This window comes from Periophthalmus magnuspinnatus, chromosome 1 (assembly GCF_009829125.3).
Source record: "Periophthalmus magnuspinnatus isolate fPerMag1 chromosome 1, fPerMag1.2.pri, whole genome shotgun sequence".
Classification (NCBI taxonomy): Eukaryota; Metazoa; Chordata; class Actinopteri; order Gobiiformes; family Gobiidae; genus Periophthalmus; species Periophthalmus magnuspinnatus.
The window spans coordinates 17877301-17898805 of NC_047126.1; the positions used below are offsets into that span (position 1 = coordinate 17877301).

Here is a 21505-nt window from a genome sequence, read left to right on the forward strand (position 1 = left end):
GTGATATTACTACATGATTCTTGCTTGTGGCCTTCCAACTTCTAACTCCCTTTTTAAAATGTATTTAGGATTGTACTTTAAAACACAATTATAACATTTGAATTTAAATTATTATCATTATGAAGTGGCCATTTTTCAGACTTGATAACACACTGCATACCGGCCACAGCACCCACATACACCCACATGCACCCACATGCACCCACATACACCCACATACACCCACATGCACCCACATACACCCACATACACCCACATGCACCCACATACACCCACATGCACCCACATACACCCACATCACCTCACATTATTTTCAAAGGCTTCTCTGGCAGCATGTGAAAACCTTTGCATCCTACAAAAAGGAAATCGCTGTGTGAACTTGACCACCCGGTAACACACAAATGAAAGCCATCACTCAAACATTAGGGCTTGTCCTTTTTCCAATGTTGCAGCGTGACAAAATAGTGCTTTGACTAACGATATGTATGTGCTACTTAACACTGCAGCGTCGTTGGCAGCAGACCAGGGTGTGTACGTGTGTTCGAGCGGGTATTCATTACAGCGTGAGGACTGCAATCTGTATACACGCTCACATCATGTGGATATTAAAACAAGACAATTATTTTAAAACGCAGCAGTGGTGGAAGAAGTACTCAGTTCTCAATTTAATCAAGTCAAAGTACAGATACTGGAGCAAGAAAAACAAAAACAAAAAAATTTCAAGAAAAAATATCACATGAAAAAAATCTACTTAAATCAAAGTATTAAAGTACCTGTTTAAAAATGCACTTAAAGAGTAAAAAGTAAAAGTACAGATTTTTTTGCACAGATTTTGAGATCTAATAAATGTAGTGCTGTGATAAAGATTTGTGCTGAATTTTGTTCTACAGAAACAATTAATTTCATATTTTCTTAGCCGTTAGCCATTTTTATTTGTATATTTTTGTTTGCTCAAATTCTGAGCGTGTTAATAATAAACCCTCAGCCTTTTCAGCAGGTCTTATACAATAATAAAAATACTTTCACTTTTTAGTCCAGTTTAAAAATGTAGTGGAGCATTAAGCACAGATACCTTCTCTCAGATGTAGTGAAGTAAAAGTAAAGTATTCACTTTAAAATGTACTTAAGTTTTCTGTCGTGTTTTATTGTATTTGTATGTTTTTATCTAATTTTTATCTTGTTCAGTGTCCTTGGGTGTTTTGAAAGGCGCTTATAAATACAATGCATTATTATTATTATTATTATTATTATTATTATTATTATTATTATTATTATTATTATTAAGTGAAGTACTGATACCTAAAGTGTGTATTTAAGCAAAGTACTTCACTACTTTTACTTTGTTACATTCCACCACTGAAAAGGTGTCATACCTGCATTAAGGTTAAGGCATACGTTAATGTCAGTTAGGTTAGTCCCCAGGAAATGAATGTAAATCAATGTAATATCCTGTGATGGAAATTTAAGTATATTCATGTTGTGAAGTAAAAATATTCTTACCATATGTCTATGTGTAAATGCAGAGACCCAGACCAGACATTAACATGTGTGAAGGCTCCAGCCTGTCCTCCAGGAAAGTCTTTGTTGTGTTATCTGTCCTCAGGTGGAAAAGTTCATTATCTCATGGGTATGAAACAAAAGTCACTGCTTTGAAATATATATAGCTTTGTCATTCTGGTATAAATACTCAGAGCTCAGATGCTCAGGGGAGACTAAGGACCAGTCCGAGAGATGCTCTAGGGGAAAGACTTGGTACACCGGAAGGCTCCCAGTCTGTGGCCAGGAGAGGCCTGGGCCCTGTCCTGTCCATATCTGCTGTAACAAAGAATAAACCCCTTTTTGTATTTCAAAACTCACCCAGGCTTCGCTATTATATTACTTTTCATCTAGAATTGTATTTTTGAACAGCCCCCATAAGGCATGTTAACCCAGCCGTGTGTGTTTGTGTGGGCAGTGGAGGAGGTAAAGACGAGCAAAGACAAAAAGATGTTTTTGTTTAAAATTTTAGAGGTTAATTTTAACAGCGTGAGTGGGCCACACAGGGTTGTTATTGTATAGACATGATTTGAAATGAGTCATCGTTTGAACGGCACTTAAAGCTTACCTGAAAAATAATTGTCAAAGGTCTTTCTTTTGTGGGATATCTCTATTGATTATTATTTAATTCAACTTAAAAATGGGGCATTTTGAGAAACACTTGCAATGAAATTACACTCTCAAATGAAGAAATGCAGAACATAGCATATTTTCCATAGTTGTTTTTTTTTGGCTTCAGTGGAAAGATAAAAGTGATAGAAGTGGAACCATGTCACTTTTTAGATGAACTAAGGCCCCTGCACTTTCCATGTCACTATGTTTTTTAAAGGCACTATACCAAATTCCTGTTGTCTTGACCCAGAACTGATATTTTGTAAAAGCAGCTCTGAGGGTCATGCTGGCGCTCTGTGGCCTCTGAAAGTTGAGTGAGGAATAACTTTGGATTGCTGCAAATTGTTTAAAAAGAACTTGTTTGGTTTTGAGAGAAGAAAATGACAGAAACGGAACATGCAAAGGTGTTTTGTTTTATAAATTCCATCCCAATTTTACCATCACTACAATCACAGCAGATGCCCTTACGCACGACTCAACTCTTTATAAGCTGAGAGCAGTGGAGAAACAGTGCATTACTAGCATGTGGCTGGAATAGCAAATGGCATGAATTTGAACATGTAGATTTGCTTACGTTGTACCTTTATACCTTCCAGTACTGTACAAAAATGTACTTCTATTGCACAAAGATAGCATGTTAAAATAGTCTCATTAAGGTTTATCTGACTTTGCAACAAGAGGTTTTTATTTGAAATTGTGAATCACCATCTGTATCTCTGCTTTTCTGAGCCAGGACAAAAACACACTCGTTTTTTCATTTTCACATTGCGACACACTGCGGCCGTTTTACAGACATCCTGGGATTCAATTTGAGACACCAAATGCTCCTGCTCTCCCCCTGCCCCTGATCAGAGAGAGAGATGGGCCTCAGTTTGAGCCACGGAAAGGGAAGAGTTCAGAAAGGAGGCACATAATGTACAAACACCATGGACTGCAATTCAATCGCTTTTACTTTGTTCCGTTTGTCCCTTTGAATGTGTGAAGGAGCTACCATCTACAGATTTAAATGAAAAAAACTGTGCGGCTAAATTCAGGGTAGTGTTACATTTGGATAACTCCTGCTGAGACTGAATCTTATAGTTTACAACCAGAAAACAGCAAGTGAAAATAGTACTAAGTATTGAGTATTTTGAAGTTCGCTATTGCTGAAGTAAATGTAGATGATAAACGATAATTTGTCACTGATACAAAAATCCAAGAGCAGATTTAAACCATAAAGACTATTCTAAATCTACAATATTGTTAAAAAATCAGTAGCTGCAATAAATAAACAGCAGAATGAAACACTTAACACTTCAGTTTGCATCTTTAATGAGTCATAGAAGTCATTAATTCAACCTTTAACAGCTTAAATCTTATCGTACAGCCAAAAATCTTCCAGGAGTGCAAAGAAAATGTGCACATGATGAATACTGACTGCAAAAATATATTGTTCCAGCTTTCATATACTGAATAATAAGTCATGGTTATGGTCACATTTTTATACAGCGCTTCTTTTCCACCTTAAAGGCATTCAAAACACACACATTCAGACACCAGTGTACACAGACTTGGGGCAAGGTGGGTTAAGTGTCTTGCCCAAGGTCACACAGCGGGATTTGAACCACCAACCTTCCCATCAATGGACAAACACCCTACCAACTGAGCTACTGTCGCGCAAAGTTGACACTGTAATCATCGTGTCAAGCCTACCTGGTACAGATATATTATCCGCTCTATAATCCAAGTATATTAAGTGTTAAACAGGAACTACATTAGCATGCTAGTTGCTTTTAGTTTTACCATGATGGCAAAAATCTGTTCTGGCCTCGGAAAATCACGCAGAAACTCATTGCAGTAAATAATGAAAATGCTTGGAATGCCTAAAAGTAAGTGACAAATAACTTTAGATCACTGCAAACTGTTTACAACAATCTAGTTTTTCAAGTTTTTAAGAATGAGGTACAATTAAATCGAAAATCTGTGTGTTAGCAAACCTTAATATTCCTCTCAAAATACAATACTGAAATGTGACTCAAATTAGTTTACGCCACTCAAATTAATGGGTCACCTGGGAATGTAAAGAGACCCCATTTTTATTGATAAACCTCTAAATCTTTTATTCAAACATTAGATGAAATAAATAAAATGTAAGAAAAAAAAATTAAAACCCATTACACTTGTAGTTTTGGCAAAATCCATTCTTTTGGCTGAATAGCATCTGCCTGTATTGTTTGGATAATTAGCTTGAGCGTAGCCATTGAGAAATCCCATTTGTGGACTGGACCTGCCTCTGCCCTGTGCTCCGTTATAAGGCCAGTGTCACCGTCAGTATTATCACAACTGTCAATCACAGCTCGAGCAGCGGAGGGGAGCACCAGGGGGAGGGTGACGGGCGACACTGGGGGGTCGTGCTCGGCCCAGCGGGGAACACAAGAGCACCGTTTTCTGAAGAGAGGGATAGTCACTGCAGTGCTGAGAGCAGAAGACACTGATCTACATATAGTGACGTATGACAATGGTGAGGTTATACAAGAAAAACACTGGCTGACAGTCGGTGTGAAGCGTATTACCATAGAGTGACACTGTGCAATCGGTTCTACTCTTTTGTTTTCCTTCATACACTGCAGAAGGTAATATCTAAGTAAGTTCAAGTTCAGTGTCTAAATTAATTACATTTTTACATTAGACTTGACTAACACAAACTTTTTTATTTTTATTTTTGCAACTAGCTTTTCTCAAGATCATGCCTTTTGTTCAATTTGTAGATCATTTTATTTGTGAAATTTATTCAGATCGAGATAAAATGTTTTAAATTTGATATAACCTCAGCAAGAGTTGACCTTTTGCAGCGTATCCTTTATCAAACTAACTTCATGATTGCAAAGTTTGCATGTTCTCCTCGTGACTTTAGATTCCCATTAGCAGTACCCAAGGGTCAACTAATCTCTCTTGTGTATTCTGTAATTTAAGTCCAAGCTCTGTTATCAAGCCGTGCTAGTAATTTTCATTAAACCAAAAAGATAATCATCAACATAATGGTAATAAAAATGTCCCAGGGATGGTGGAGACTAAATTGAACATCAAGTTTAGAAATTCTAATACTATTCCAATATATTTTGTAAATTAAAAATGCCACATAAAGCAATTCATTAGGCATTTTGATCATGATTCAATCTTTGTGATAGTCTCATACTGTGAAACATACTGGTATTTCGATCTTTTTCAACGCATCCTGTCGTTGTGTTCTTTAGCAAGACATTTAACAAACTCCAGTGTCTGTGCACATTGATCTATATGAGTGATTCTTCTATGTAAACGAAATGGTGGTCAGAGGGGCTGATGGTGCAGGTTGGCAGCCTCACTTCTGTCAGTGTACCCCAGGGCAGTTGTGGCTACAAAAGAAGTTTACCACCACAGAGTACGGAGTGAATGAATAACGACTAAAAGTGAACTATGTAACTTTTCTGGTGGAGGGCCCATCACCTGCTTGTCTCAGTGCAGATGTTAATGCTGTGTATCTCCATGGAGACAGGTGGTTGACTATACTAAGCCAAGATCTGTGGAGAAGAGACCTTACCCAAAATAAGCATGCATGTTTTCTCTAAGTAAGACTGTCACGATGAACAAATTTTGAAGTGTGATATATTGTTGAAGTAAATATAGACAGTAAACGATAACATTGAAACCAAAAAATAAAGTAGAATATCCCCCAAAACGTATTCTAAATGTACACTGTTAAAAAAAAAAAAGAAAAAAAAAGAAAAAAAAGAACTGCAAGTAATAATAACAAAAATGCAACCCTTAAGTAGTTAGTTTGTATCTATAAAGAGTAAACATTACTGGCTGAGCAGTTACATCCACTGGCTCACAGGTTGGTGCTACGATCCAGCTCTCACAGATGAATGCTGCCATTGTGTCCTTGGGCAATTAACCCTGTGTACACTGGTGTATGAATGTGTGTGTGAACGGGTGAGTGGTTCCTTGATATAAAGCGCTTTGAGTGCCTTGAAGGTGGAAAAACGATACATAAATGTGACCGTTTACCATAGAAGTTTGTAATTCAACCTTCTACGGCTCAAATCTCATTATGATACAGTAAAATAGACAACATGTTCCCACTAGTACAAAGAAAAAGTAGCAATGGTAAATATTGTCCTAAAAAATTATTGTTCCATCTATACTGAACAATATGTCGATATAGTTATCATCGTGACAGGCTTATTTCCAAAGTATTTTAAATTCAATTCTCTATACTCAAAGCAATTACGACTCGCTGCAGGTGACAGACATTCACCAAAAAGTTCCTAGTGCATCAAATCGTAGCACTCTGAGAGGCTCTGACACGCCTGTAAAGCACATTATTATTATTATCATTATTTATGGACACATGCCAGTGGTTTACCCTCCTGCAGAAAAGTTGCACAGTGCACCTTTAAAACTTTTCCTATAGTATGACACAGAAGACGCCTCAAAAAAATGCATTGCTATTCCCCAGCACACCTGTCACACCGTCTGGAGTTCAGAGACGACTTTTTCACACAAAAGATAAAATCTGTCTACAATATTTCCAAGCACTTGCCACTCGAGTATACAGCCATTTTCTCTATAATAAAGATACCACGGGGGGCAGATTTCTCCACTTAGCTATGAGATGAAGAGGCTACAAAGTGAGTGGGCACAAGTGGTATAGAAGTGTAACTAATCTGAATTAGAAGAGAGGAGGTGGTAATGCAATGGGAATTACACAACATGGACCACCAAAGGAGCTTGTGGGTAGAAAAGTGTCCAAATTTGTCCGTTACTCAATTTGTAAACTTTTTGGGAGCCTTACTGACAACGCTTCAAAGTAAAACAAAATAATGGCTTAGGCCTGAAGGAGGATAGATGTTCTGGGGGGGAAGTAGTTAGCTTCTTGGTATGGCGTTGCCCGTAGCGACTCTATGGAGCGTGACAGTGCTAGCTCGCCTGATCTCTGCAAGGCACGCACCCTAAGGACCCCAAAGCCTACACAGAATCCTTCATGTTGTTTGTTGTTTTAATGTGTGGGAATGGGTATTTATCACATTGTGGGGACTTTAATCTTTACACACTCACATCATGGAGATCAGAATCTTTTATGGGGACAAAAATCTAGTCTTCATGATGTAAATTGTTTGTTATAATAGATCAAAGTTCATATATGGGTTAAAATAAGTTAAGGTTAGGGTTAAGGTTCAGATCAGTCTCCAGGAAATGAATGTAGGTCAATGCAAGGTCCCCAAAATGCATAGAAATGTAATGTATGTGGGGGTGTGTGTTTGGTATTTTGTTCACTGTCATCTCAGCGGGGAGCCTTAAATAACAGGTCTGACAGATGATGATTAGAAGATGCTGAGGTTGGCTTTGTAAATGAATATGATTTGATGTATGGAAATTGATACAAAATGTAAATTGATGTTATAGACCTAACAGTAGAAGTAGAGGGAGTAACTATAAGCAATCATTTAAAAAGGTAATGTTACTTTGAGTACAAGTAAAAATAATCCAAATACTTACTGCTTACTGTTACTACAAGTGGGAAAATTGCGTTACATAAAAATCTCTTGTGAGCTTCAAGACAATTTTACAAAGCTGTTACCTTCTCAAAAACGTACATGGATTTGTGTTGTGTTTCATTTACACATTTGAGTAACCCTTGATTATTCTGTCTGTCTACATCTCCAACCCTCAAAATGCTCTGTTCCACTTTGTGATGTCATGTAATGGTAGTTTTCAAGTTAAATGGGATGTTTTCGCCAAAATGCAGATGAAGTTGTTTAGCAGGCGCCGCTTGATTGATCAAGACGGAAAGACAAATGTGCATATTCTGCTGTGGATAGACAGTTCCAGTAAGTAAAAAAGTAAAAATGCATGAGGCTATGCTTGCTAATTCACAAAGTTAAAATCGTATAATAATTATTTATAATAATTTTTACTATGCCAATACCTTTAAAACGGCACACTTTACCTATGACACTTTGGCCCTGTCCCTTGTAATCCACAAAAGAAGCAAGTGTCCAGGCAGCTGTCCTGTCCCTCAAATCGGACTTTCACGTGTCTCGTCCTTAAAGTCTTGACAGCAGAGACTGAGAGGCTGACATGGTGTACAGGAGGAGGAGAGTCTGTTATGGGTTATGGACCAGATGATCACCTTCTCCTTCTGTGCGGTTCCAAATGGCCCAGCCCATTCATGTCCTCCTGCGTCAGATTTCATTCACACCGCTATGATCTGTCGCAGGCTCTATGAGGAGCATGAGTAGGCTACAGTATAGGTTTAGCTTGTGTTTCCCAACATGTCTCTGGTGTGCGAGCATCAGCTGTTTCTCATGTACACATCTTTGAATTTGACTGTGGATCAGGCAATGCAAGCACGGGGCCTATGGCTTCATTTGCGTGAGGCATATGAGCTTCTGCAGTGACTACAATGTAAATCCAGTGTTTTTTGAGTGTTTGCTCAGATGCTAAACTCTCATTTACATAACAGATTTGCTAGAGAAATAAGAGGTGCAGTTCATGATAGTAAATCATGTGCAACATGCCCACAAACAGCACATGCAATTTTGTTTCCCCCGTTTGCACTCACTAACATTAGTAAATATACTCCTTACTGAATTAAGGGTTTAAATCTACTTTTTTGCAACTAAACTGTTAATAGCATTATCTACAATTTACCATGTCTACTCCAATTTCTTTTTAGTGTAAACTAACTTGCAGCTTTTTGGTCAAAAACGTGGAGTTAGTGTTTCTTCAGTGGCAGGGGTGGAGTTTAATGTGCAGATGCCTGTTAGACCAATCACACTGTTCCTTATACAGTTGTGGGAGTTTATGTGTTTAGTCCCACTTTAAGTCAAAGATATGTTCATGGTTCTGAACCCAATAGTAATAAAACACACTCAAAAATCAAGATTTAACAGTAAGAGGAAAAAAACAAAACAAAACATTTGTTTGTCATATCATATTGCCTAGCCCTCCTTTAACTTTAACATTAATCGTCATTGTCCATTTCTGCTTATATTCATATATTCTGGAAGTACTCTCTTATGCATGATTTAAAATTCAAATTCGGCAAATGTATGCAAAATATTAGTTGTCAAGAGCTCGAATGACACATACAAAGACAAGAGTCAACAGCAAGTGATTAAATCCATCATGGTAACGTCATTGAAGTCAGACGTCTTATACATCATGTTGAAGTTACCCAACGTCATGTTAAATAGATGTGTCACATTGTTAAGCTTTTTCTCTGACAGCGACTCTACACTGTCAAAAGCACCGTCAACTTTCTCTTTGACAAACAAAATCTACCTTTCTTGTAACACAAACACTCCGCAATCCACAAAGACTTGTTCTTCTTCTTTGGATTGTGAAGTAGCAGATACTGATCGATCTGAGGACACTTTTTTAAGTTCCTAAATGTGTTTCCCAAAGTGTTTTTAAGAGTAAACTCATAGTGTCAAGAGCTTTAGGTGAAGGAGCTGTCCATGGTGCTGAACCAAATACTATTAAAACACATTCAAAAGGAGGCAGTCTCTTTAAATAACACACTAAGACTTCAGTGAAGGGGTTTTAATACTGCCAGACAAACTCTTATCTACTTTAATTATGCATAACTAATTAATTTGTTTAGCGTGATCACATTGGTTTACACATTGAGAAGAGAACACGGGAAAGAAACTGCCAGTTTAATAAGTTATATTACAGTTCAGGTTTTTTTTTTTTTTTTTTTTTCTGAAGTATACCAAAGAAACTGCCAAAGAAGCATGCACACTATATTTGGAGAAGCTAGCGGCTAACTGCCAACTTTAACTCAACACTACATAGCCTTAAGTGACATTTACGCTGACATCAGCTTCTACTGGGCACCGCCATTTTCTAACGCTGGATTCAGTATTCTAATGCTGGACTTGTTTCTTTTATTAAGTTTATTAAGACACATGCACAGTAGGTCTTCTTTAAGTTTTCCTGATTTGATTTAACCTAATTAGCAGAAAATTGTCACTTTAACTGTAGTAACAAATCATCTTATAATAATTAGCTTTTTTTGGCAACCATTCAAATTTTTAACTGTGACTAATTTAAGCATGTGATTAATCACAATTAATTGCATGTTGAGCACAGTGGTCAAAAAACAATACAAGTTTTTTTTTTTTTTTTGTCTCTTAAATAGCTCTTTATTTTACATTTCAGGCCTGCAGTATTCACCCAGTGCTTTGATGTTTTGACTTGTATATGATTTTTCTATGGATCTGGTACTAAGTTATTTAAACATGAAGTCCAAATAATATCAAAAGGCTCAGTGTTATGTTTTGATGTCTACTCAAATACAGGATTGGAATGTTATTTAACCTTTTGAAAGTAAAACTATTTTGTTTCTGTTTCTGTGGCAGGACTTGGGCTCGTCTCTGTCGCGCTCTCTCTGTTCAGGTGCGCTCTCTTTCTCATGTCAACGTGCCCAGCCCTAGTTTTAGAGCATTTGTCAAATTCACAGATGATCCCTGTCACTTTGCCATATGTCTGTCATGTTTAAATCTGCAACGACGCGTGTAACAGAGACGCCATCTTGAATGAGCAGCTTGTAAATGTTTAATGTGTGACAATCTAATTCTGACACTTCTCAATCAAAACAGAAGCCGATTATTAAAATCCACAAGTACTGACCGTGTTTCTGTTTGTCTGCCAAAAATTAACATGCTCAAATATTTGTCTTTATATGCACTATGTAATTTTCCATGGGTCTGTCACCTGTTTGTCTCCATGGAGATGTTACTGCATTGCCTGGAATGTTCCACAGTGAGACATTAAACCTATCATTCGGGCATTACAGTGTTTTCATTGTAGAATATTCTAGGAAGAGCTATAACATCTCCATGGAGACAAGCAGGTGGAGCACTCTCCATCACAAATGTTACACAGTGCACATTTAAGATATAGATTTTATTAGGTGAATTCTTTAAAAAGAGCTCCTCATATTTATTTTTTATTTTTTTATGTTACACAGGGCATCCAAGGCTAGTTTGAATCTGACCTTTTATTTTATATTTTTAGTTGCATTAGGACGGTGCATATTAATCAATGTGTCAACAAGCAGCCTCAACATAAATGTGCCAGAGTTAGCACAATAACTTAGTAAGTTTCATTTGCCAAGAAAAAACAACATAACAACGGACACATTACCTGACATTACAAGACACTGAACATTGAAATCTAATAGACAACAGACACTGACAACACATTTGAGATATTACAAAGAAAGCAGAGACTTTTATGGACTTACAACAGTGGTAATCTAAGCTCTGACGCTTCAACATTACAAAAAACATTTTAATTTACAACTATATAATAGTAATATAGGAAACTTTTGCCCCCTCCATTCAGGCCCTTAAATTTTCACATCATTAAATTCAAGAACTCAAACCTATTAAATGTATATAGTGCTACAGATATTTTGAGGTCATTTGAAAACAAGCACAGGATCCCTAAGTCAGACTTCACAGAAACTAAAGACTCGTTTCCATGGGACGGTTCATCGCTGGAGGTACTACCTAGTACCTTAGAGGACTGGCAGGATTAAGACCTGGGACCAGCTCACATGGGGTGGGGCTACACATGCCTCTACGCAGTCATCGGAAGACCAGCAGTAAGCCAGTAGTGGTGCACGCGTGGCAAAACAAATATGTGCCACCTCATAAAGGAGGATATTTCTTGGATAAACAATCATCAATAACATGGCTCGAGATGTCACATGGCTGGGACCGTCACATTTCACCATCTCGCACTGTGCGGCGTAGACTAAGCACTCGGGCCACTACGTGGCTCCAGTAACAGCAGCAGAAGTGTCCTATGCTGCTTTATTTAAAGGGCCATGTTGTGCATTTGGTTGTGTCTTTGTAGTTGCCACTGCTTCTGGTTCTTGATGACAGAAAGCAGAGTCTTCTGTTCTTGTTTGTGCAGGTTCATGAACAGAAGCATGGTGCACAGAAACTCTGCTCATTGTTGTGTCGTGTTGATCAGTTTTCATGCTCCTTTAGCATACCATTGGGCGTGGCTTGCTAGACCTGCGTCACGCCCAAAGCAGCCTTGGCTGATTGTAATGGAAGCACTCCCTGGGTGGAGGTGGCCCCAACCAAGGCAGCCCAAAGCGAACCATTCCTTTGGAAAAGAGGCTTAAGTGCTGGCTGTTAACTGATGGGTGTCATGGTAACAAGGAAAAGCACTGAGCAAGAATAGATGGAGCCGACACCTGGAGAGCGGGTGCGAGACTGAGAACTGTAGTGTGGTGGTGATGAAGTCATAAAGTTATGTTTTAAATGGTTAGAACAACATGCAGTATGTTGGAGGTGGGATTAGACTGGATCAGAGGTTCTCAAACTGCGGTTCTCTAAATTTATATGTGAATGTCATTGTTTAAATAGGGGGCATTACGCAAAATTTACTTTTTGGAGCCCCTCATCAAATGCCTGATTTGGTTTTATATGTCATCCGTGCATGTTTTAGTACACTCTACAGTACAAGCCTGTGAAGTGAGATTCCAAAACACCAGATAGCATGGGCTGGCGAAATGTTTGCATAGTAGCAACAAGCTAATTTTATCTCTGTATGTCGCTATTATTTATCTATGTGAAAGAATATGTAAAGAGAATTGGTTATTGAACTTGGTCTATCTATAGTTTCCTTACTCGATTTACTGGCATCTATATGTGAAGAATATGTTGTAACTAGAAGCAGCTACACCAAAATGCAAACATGTGCTTCTGATTGACAATCCACTGATCTTCATTGAACATAAAATGTGACATTTGCTAATGTAAATAGTATGTCCCTTTCATGTTCCATAGGCGCAGAACGGCACAGGCCCCCGGAGAGAGAGGCTGCATTAAGACTATAACCTTTTCCATGAAGAGTGTCTGCACTGCCAGCGACTCAGTGGGAAGCATCAGAATTATCAACCACACTCAGGCTTCTGCTGTCAAGACCTCACGTAAACAAGACACAGGCACATCTATGATTATATGGCAGATTAAAGGTTTATACGCTAACTGTATTGATCTTCTAACATAAAAGTGATATTATGCAACTTTGACTCTTTTGAGCTTTCTACCACGTTATAAGGTTGTTGCCTCATTAAAAACATGCCTAAAGAGGTTTTAGATGTCATTCATGAATGTTTGAGTAATTTTGCGATCTCTCCCGGGCACTATTAGAACCGTCCTTATGGTTAGCAATCCGAGCTTGTGCAAGGCTCAGCCCACGTAACCCACGTAACCCACGCTCCCGCAAGGCAATTTTTCATAAATATAGAAAAGCATGATACAAAACAATAACCTACAACCTGATGTGATGTGCAGTAGTTTCATTAGCAGAAAGAACTACAGTATAATTGTGTTGTGATAGTGCTCTGAAGGGAGAGTGAGCATCAGAGCATGAAAACAAAACTGAACTATATTATATTTTTTAAACATATTAATACATTTTTGTTGTTTTTTTTTTATGTTAGCAATTAGCACTGCATAGAAGTGCAATACCCTTGACTACAAACAAAGCGTGGATACCTGTCCGGCCAATTACACTGTTCCTCATATGTCCAAACCCTGCCGCTCCTCCCCCCTCACTCTCCCCTCATTCTCCCCTTTAGTCCTCCAGGTACTGCCCGGTTTAGCAGCTCTATCTGAAATGTGGGCGGAGTTTAGGTGTTTAGTCCCACTCTAAGGCATTATAGCTAATTAACTCTAAAGACACAAAGCCAATGTATGAAATGATATTCTGGGGGCATTACTGCATAAAAGGCATTTCTAAAGATTACAACAATGAATAGACTTGTTATTTAAATAATATTTAAACATAAAACACGCACAAACATAAAACATCTCAGTATGTGATAAAATACAATATTTTGTTGATGTATTAAGATCTTTCTATTGACGACAACATCAATTGTCCAAGTCCTCCACACAGAGCAGAGCGACATGGGTTTTGGGGGGAGGTGTCTGAAGTGACTTGTGACAGATGAGTGCTGCTGCTCTGACGCCCAGTGGGGGGCGCTCTTCAGATCTGTCACTGCCTGTATGTCCTCCTACGCAGCTGCTCCGCTCAGCACTGCTGCAACTTTCTCTGCCACAAACTTTTCCTTTAGACGGGCCTTTAAAAGAGACACTTAACATCAAAATTACTATTGGGTTGGAAGTTGTTATATTTTCCTAAACTGGCTTATTTGGCTGATCCAAACAAATATGGAGCTATGTTTTGTTGAGTACATTTTGGGGTAACTACACTTAAATAGTATGACTTAATTTACTGTCAAAAATATAAAAACTCAGACACTTCAAGTCCTGATACTTGTTTTAGTATCGATAAAAGACAGCCCCTTCCTCTCTCTTCCTAGTATCGATATCAGGTTTGAAGTTTTAGTTTTGTAACAACACTAACTCATAATGAAGCAATGGTTTATTAAAATTCACTCAGGCTTAGTAACTACTTTCCCTAACTCCTAATACCCAAATCTTGCAGTACTTCATAGGGCTCCTCTGTGTTTTTAAAGCCCATTCATAATTCCAAACTCTAACCATTCCCGTTTCCACCCAACCAACCAGTTTCTATCCACATATATTAACTTCTACTACATTAAAGTACTACAGTTTTCAAAAGTAAGCTATCCGTCCGCTGTTCACTAAAGACCTGTCTGTTGCTTTGGAGATTAAGTGGAAAATGATAGTCAATAGGAAAATATATATATATATTTACGAATAAAAACTGGATTTGATGAGACGGCCACCCACACATCCTATTTGCATGTACATAAAGTATCTGTACTTGATTTTTGTTTATGTACTTGCCCAAAATGTGTCTTGCCCCAGTACAGCCATATTATAAAAAGAGATCTTAGACTCAAAATGAGACTGCTGAGTACTGTCAAGCTTTTTTTTTAACCTTCCGACAACTAAGCAGCGCTAGCATGCCAATTACTGTCAGTTTTACATGATGCCAAACCGTCGCTCTGACCTCTAAAAGTTGTAAAAAAAAAAAAAAAAAAAAGTACTTATGAACTCATTGCAGTGAATATGTGGATGCTAGGAATGCATTAGGGAGTGAGGAATAACTTTGGACCGCTTCAAATGAACTGGCTCTGCTTTTTTGCGTTTGTAAAGACGGTAAAAATCAGGTAGCGCATTTCATTTTTTTACGATGAAAAAATACAACCTTTTCAAAGACGCCAAGGCTGAGTTCACGTCCTTACACATTTTATAATTAAACCCATAATGGCAGTAACATATGCAGAAGCAGCCTAAGGACTCCCGCGCCTCTCTTGGATTATTCCTACATTATCCCCTGTTGTATGTATTTTTATTCCTAATGTGCTGTTCAAACTGCTGTTATATGTGACTCTAGTGGCCGTGGCATTATGATTCATAATTAGAGCTGAATACTATCTGCCACAGAGCCCTGCAGCGACGTGGGCTGGTGAAGAAATGACAGTAAATGACTTTAAGGTGAACCATAAGACTATAGAGGGGCTTATCGTTCTCCCTTTCACAGTGTTGACTCACGCGTACTTATTTACACAGCAGTGCAGTTTGTACACAAATACTGCTTTACATAACTAATACACGCTCATAGTAAAGCTGAGGAATGCCAGAATGAGGGCGATGTTATAATGGTGCATAAATAGAGATGTGTTAGGTTGTTCGATTTGGTTCTGGGGGTGATGTTTTAGGTAGACATTGTTGGTTGCATTACAATTTTTCGAAGCTATAGTTTATTAAAAATGATCCAGGTTTAGTAACTACTTAATGAATACCCTAACTCCAAGTCTTAGTTTTCTCTAAGTTTTAAGTGGGGTCTGTATCATAAACTGTATATAAATGGACACCGCTAACCCGCTAGCCACTGCGTTCCAAATAGGAAGTGGGCACGGGCGCATTTCCGGCTCCATTGATTCACTTCATATTGAAAAAATGTCACATCTCTCTCCATAACGGCTGCTGTTAGGCTCGTCATTTTGGATTTAAAATGTTCGTATTAACCCGCTCTACATGATCCTGGTGTTTTTATGTCACCGTTGTGTCCATAAATCAAGATATGACCATTAATACCCTTTAATAACCTTCTTTTTCTCCCGCTAGCGTTAGAAACAGGTTTGATTGACAGCATCGCTAAGCACCCGCTCCCTGCTAAACCAGCGTTGCGAGCCGGAAGTGGTGTTACCTTCAGCAGCCTCACTACACATTGGCTTTTGGTTGCTATGATACTCGTGGCTGGAGTTTCAAATTGGTCCCTATAACTGCTCTAGCCTCGATAAGTTTCATTTGAGTGGAGCCGACCGCATTGGGTGACGTCACACTCCCTTAGTCTGCTTCTTTATACAGTCTGTGATCTGGTTTCACAATTTACTTTAATATCTGGCATTTAAGTTTGGAGTCTTTTTTTGGGATGAGTTTTTGTAGCCACAGATGCCTTGTAGCTGACTAGCAAACAGGGCTGCCAGTCTGAACCAACAGTAGGAGTGGGTGATATCACAAACAACACATTTACTTTATATTTTCTTTATGTATGTATTATTTTTTGTATCATAGGCAATCTATCAGAAATGGACTAACATGTGACTTTAGGTCATTTGATTAAAGGGCCACATTACGTTATTTTCTGATCTACGTTACAATGCTGTTTCCTCATCACAAACAGACCTGGAGTTGTGTTTTGTTTCATTCACACATGTTTAACGCGGAAATGCGGCATATTTTGGTTGAGTTCTTCCCTCAAACAGAAAACACTTGTGATGTCATGTGGTAATACAGGAAGTGCTCCACTGTGTTTTTAAACTCAATACACCTTCACTAGAATCATTTGGATAATTTTAGCCTTGGAATTCACAATCTTTTCTAAAAACCGCCGCTTCATGACATCACAAGGTGGAACAGAGCATTTTGAGATTTAAAGATGACAGACTAATAATAAAGTGAAATAATAAATAATAATAAATGAAACAAAACACAACTCTAGTCACGTTTTGAGGAGGAGTATATGCACTGGTCAACTCATCGCCCAACAAGACCCTATAAGTAAATTGTACTCTATTACTCAATCAGCCATTGTGTTGAGAGTGTATTTTAATTTTCAAGCGTAGATAAGACATCTCTTCTATCCCGACAGCAGTAAAATGGCATGTGTTCCCGGTCCATACTAATTGCATTTTATCTCGAAAGAAAAGACAGAGGCGTGCTATCAATTCACTTTCTTCTCCCACAAAGCTTTCTTCTAGCAGTGTTAATTAAAATTTAAAGCAAGCGTCTGAAACATTGCAGTGAACGGATCACCACGGATACAGCACTGATTCAACATAAGTCAAAGGATTCACTGTTTTTCTCTCTTATGTCTGTAAAAAGGAAACAAAACAATATAAAAGTGGATTCATCGGGTTGCAAAATATACGATGTGCTAATGGAAATGTTAAAGCAGCATTGCATAACTTTTCTGGTGGAAACTTTTCTGCCTCCTTCTTGTGTCCATGGATAGTTTATTGTTTAAGCCTGGAATGTTCCACAGTGTGGCATTATTACGTGGAGATAAGATACATCATTTCCTTTACAAACTCTGAACGAAATATTCTGTGTTCTTCATAAAGACTGAATAAAATTGAAAAGCAGGTCAAGTTACAAGTTGGATCTGTGGAGAGGCAAGCCCGCTCACAGTGAAAGTTCATATTTTTTCAGTAAAACACCTGAAATTGAATAAAAGCTAGATATACAAGTTTAATGCCACAGTGTGCAACATTCAAGTCATTACATTACATCCCTAAGGAGACAACCGGTAGCAGACCCTCAACCAGAAAAGTTACATAGTGCACCTTTAAAATCACTTGACTGAAACGAAAACAGAACAAAAATAGTCGGTTGCCTTTAAATGTGAGTAGAAATGTTTATCAAGTGTACAAAAAAAAAAAGAGTGCAATTATTCCTGCGGTTCAAACAAGCTCCTCGGCAACAAAACACTCCACAAAATTGATGTTGATAGTGTAATGACATTAACAGCACTAAATTATTATTGAAGACGAAAATGGGGCAACAGTGACAAGTCCTTAGTCATGGGTAATAATCAAGGACTCGCGCTTCATTTACTTTCTTTCCCTCAATATCAATGATACCCACACTTTACCTCGCACAGTGCACCTGTTTGTCTCCATGGAGATATTTCTGCTTTGCCTGGAATTTTCCACAGTATGGCATTAAACTGACATATATATCTCACATATTTTTTGGTTACACATGTTATTCTTGCTAAAACATGTATTCTTTCTGTGAATGAGGTCGGACTTGTAGCTTTCTTTGGTGGCGCCACTTGCTTGTCTCCATGGAGATATAGGTAAGTTTAATGTGGCTCATATTACACCTTTAAATTTAATCTGATGTCAGTCGCCTTATTACTATATTACGGCTCACGTAACATATGTGCACTTTTATTACTTTCCAGAATAGTAAAGTATTTTCTACTGCTACCAAGCAACGATTTGTTCAGTTTGATAAAATGTGCAAAATTGAAGTTAAACGTATGAGAGAGACACTATATTGGCAGTAACGGCATGCACTAATGTATGAACCCATGCCAAAGATAAAGGTCAAAGAGTTATAGCTCTACACTTTTTTACTAGTAGTGTTGTCACAGTACTAAAATTTCAATAATACAGAATAGATCCAGTACTCTGACTATAAAAATACAACAGTGAAACTCTCTAAAAAACTCTTTAATCAGACAACATCATGTGATTTTCAACATTACGTAACAATACTTTCTTTCATATTCCCATGTGGCCTTATATCTGTGTAATCCCTCCGTTATCCAGGTAGCAGCTCATGGGTGTGATCTTATACTTGTTCTGACACAGCTCAAGATCATTCTAACCCTATTCAGGAAAGGTTAATTTCTGTATCCAGTATCTAGTTTTGATCCTGGTTTTAGTATTGGTTAGTAACAGATTTTCTACACTTTTGTCAACCCTAAATACTAACCCTAACTACTCACCATTTCCAGCAGCGGTACTCAATACGTAAACTGTGCGCTTTACCAATGACACTCTATCACCAGATGGAATACAACTACGCACAGCTTGGCCGATGGCAAAAGCATTAAGACGATAAAAAAGTGACAACATATTTAAATGAACAAGTGAACCCACAAAAGCAGAGTGAGGTAAATTGACCCAGAACATGCCATTTGACGTGCCAGGTGTTCAACTTTTCAACTTACAGCTAAATTACCAGTAGAAGTGTTCGTAATGCTTTCTACCTCTCCATCTCAGGCCTCTGTAATCTTGGCTCTCACACTGGATGAAGGAAAAAGGTATTGCAAGAATAGCCTGACCTCTTGAACAACCTTTAGCAGCTACACTCAAAAGTCCTACCCCCGATACTGAACCAGAGCAAGGTTAGATGTTTATATTATCCTGGAGTACAGCGAGCACAAATCCAATTCACAACAATATAATGGGCTATTCATCTTGTGTAATAGTTCTTCAAGATAATTAACCATTGAACCAAAATTGCAATTTGAGTGGACACAATTTGCTAACTGGTTGGCACCACTTACGTCCACAAATAAAATATTCTTCTTATTCTGCAGCAAAACCCCGTAGTTTAGATCTTATTGGTTCATATTTCAGTCTTGTCGATTCTTCTGGATGCGTTGAAAATGTGAACTTTCAACAGAATCCTATTATTAAAACATAAATCTAATCACAATCGCGATGCTTGTCAGAAAAAAGTGCAATGCAATGACAGTAGAAAACATTTACTGCATAAACAACACGGAATGAGTGTGAGTGTGATGCAAAATCCATTTGATGTCCCAAGAAACTGTTGTTGGAAACTGAACCTGGTCAATCAAGCCAGCAAAAGCAAATTAGTAAGAGTCTAGGGTAAACACAAGCAAATATGCAAATGTGTGCTTCTTAATTTGATGGAAAATAATTATGTGTGGACATGTCATAGTTATACAACTCATTAAGTCGCGTAAAGAAAGATATTAGTCATTTCTCAGCAACAACGTGGGCAGCTGCTGTGCGTAAACGTCCAAACAGCGTGGTAAGTGTGGTTAGAAAGTCCAGAAGTGTTTATCTGCTTCATATATAGTTTTGTGCTTGTGGTAATTACATGTGGATGATATTATGAGTGAGTTGTGAAGCAGGGACACGGATATAAACCAAGCCGTGCACTTGGCGCCTCCAAACCGCTGCATTAACAAACAGTGAGCGCTTCAGAGTGGACAGAGTGAAGGGGGAGACTTACGCTGCTGTTCTGCCCGGACCAGTGGACCATAGCCTGGTTGTGTGAGGAGTCTCCGGACAGCGCGAAGGTAGAGCTGTTCAGTTTGAGCTCGTCTTGTCTTGGCACGGCTGCACCTCTGCGTTCCTCCCCGCTCCAGCGCAGCTCCGACCGCCTCACTCTGCGTCCTGCGTCCAAATCTTTCATCTCTCCTTTGTTTCCGCTCACTTTAAAACCAGCATTTGCAACTTTCACTGCGCTAAACTCCAGTAGAGGCTTGTCGTCTGTATTCCTTCTCTTTTGGGATCCTGTAGCGCATTCACCGTTTGCGCAATGGGCACTTTGGACAGGTGTTTCCGCGCTTCTGCCGCTCCGTGCCAAAACTTCTCCGCTCGAGTCGAAACGCACCAGTAATTCCTTGGGTCGCCACAGATGTCCGGATTGACACGACCTGCAAGTTATGTCCGATTTGGTGGCGTGGAGCAGAGCCAGCGCCACGAGGAGAGGAAACCAAAGCGCGTTATTGTGCCACTTCGGGCTCGATTTGACCCTCCACTCCATGTCTGCTGCGCACCAAAACACAAAACCACTTGGTCTTTTGCTTCTTAAAAGTCTTGATTGGATCTGGTAACGCTCGCCTTTTCCTGTCGCCTCTGCTGCAAGTGGTGACGCTGCCCAAATGCGGTGTTGTTAAAAGTGAGCCCGAGTCTAAACGGACCAAGTTGAAGGATTTGATCAGATGAGCGCGGTGGAGAGGGAGGAGCCGAGGAGCGAACGAGAGAGAAATTGTTGCGACTGCTGCGCCTGCTGTGTTTTGCCCGGCGCTAATTCACTCTTTCCTTTCATTCCACGTGTGCCCCAGCGCTGATGGGATCACACACGTACACGTCCGTCCTTCAGAGGAAATAAATGTCCTCGTTTAACAGATGAAGCGCTCTTTTTTTTTTTACCTGTGACAAGCCTGTTTGTGAGAGATGGTCCTATTCTCAACAGGGGTTCGCGCTAATTGGAACATATTAATACGCTCCCAATTAAGCGCACTGTCAAGGCTGGGAGATTTTATGAATTCTTAAACGCCAATAAAGTATTCAGCAGCCCGCACAGGAACA

At 38.8% G+C, this 21505-nt stretch overlaps 1 protein-coding gene across 2 annotated transcripts in view; it reads right to left on the bottom strand.

Annotated features, from left to right (window-relative positions):
* The window catches only part of LOC117394140 (VPS10 domain-containing receptor SorCS1), a 241090-nt gene extending 220106 nt beyond the window's left edge, over positions 1-20984 (bottom strand). For both annotated transcript variants that reach the window (XR_008648783.1, XM_055223835.1), the window contains exon 1: positions 20421-20984. Coding sequence is in view for 1 of the 2 variants with exons in the window: in XM_055223835.1 (XP_055079810.1) it covers positions 20421-20957 (537 nt within the window). In the remaining variant the exon portion in view is untranslated. The remainder of the gene's footprint in view (positions 1-20420) is intronic.
* Positions 20985-21505: the final 521 nt, after the last annotated feature.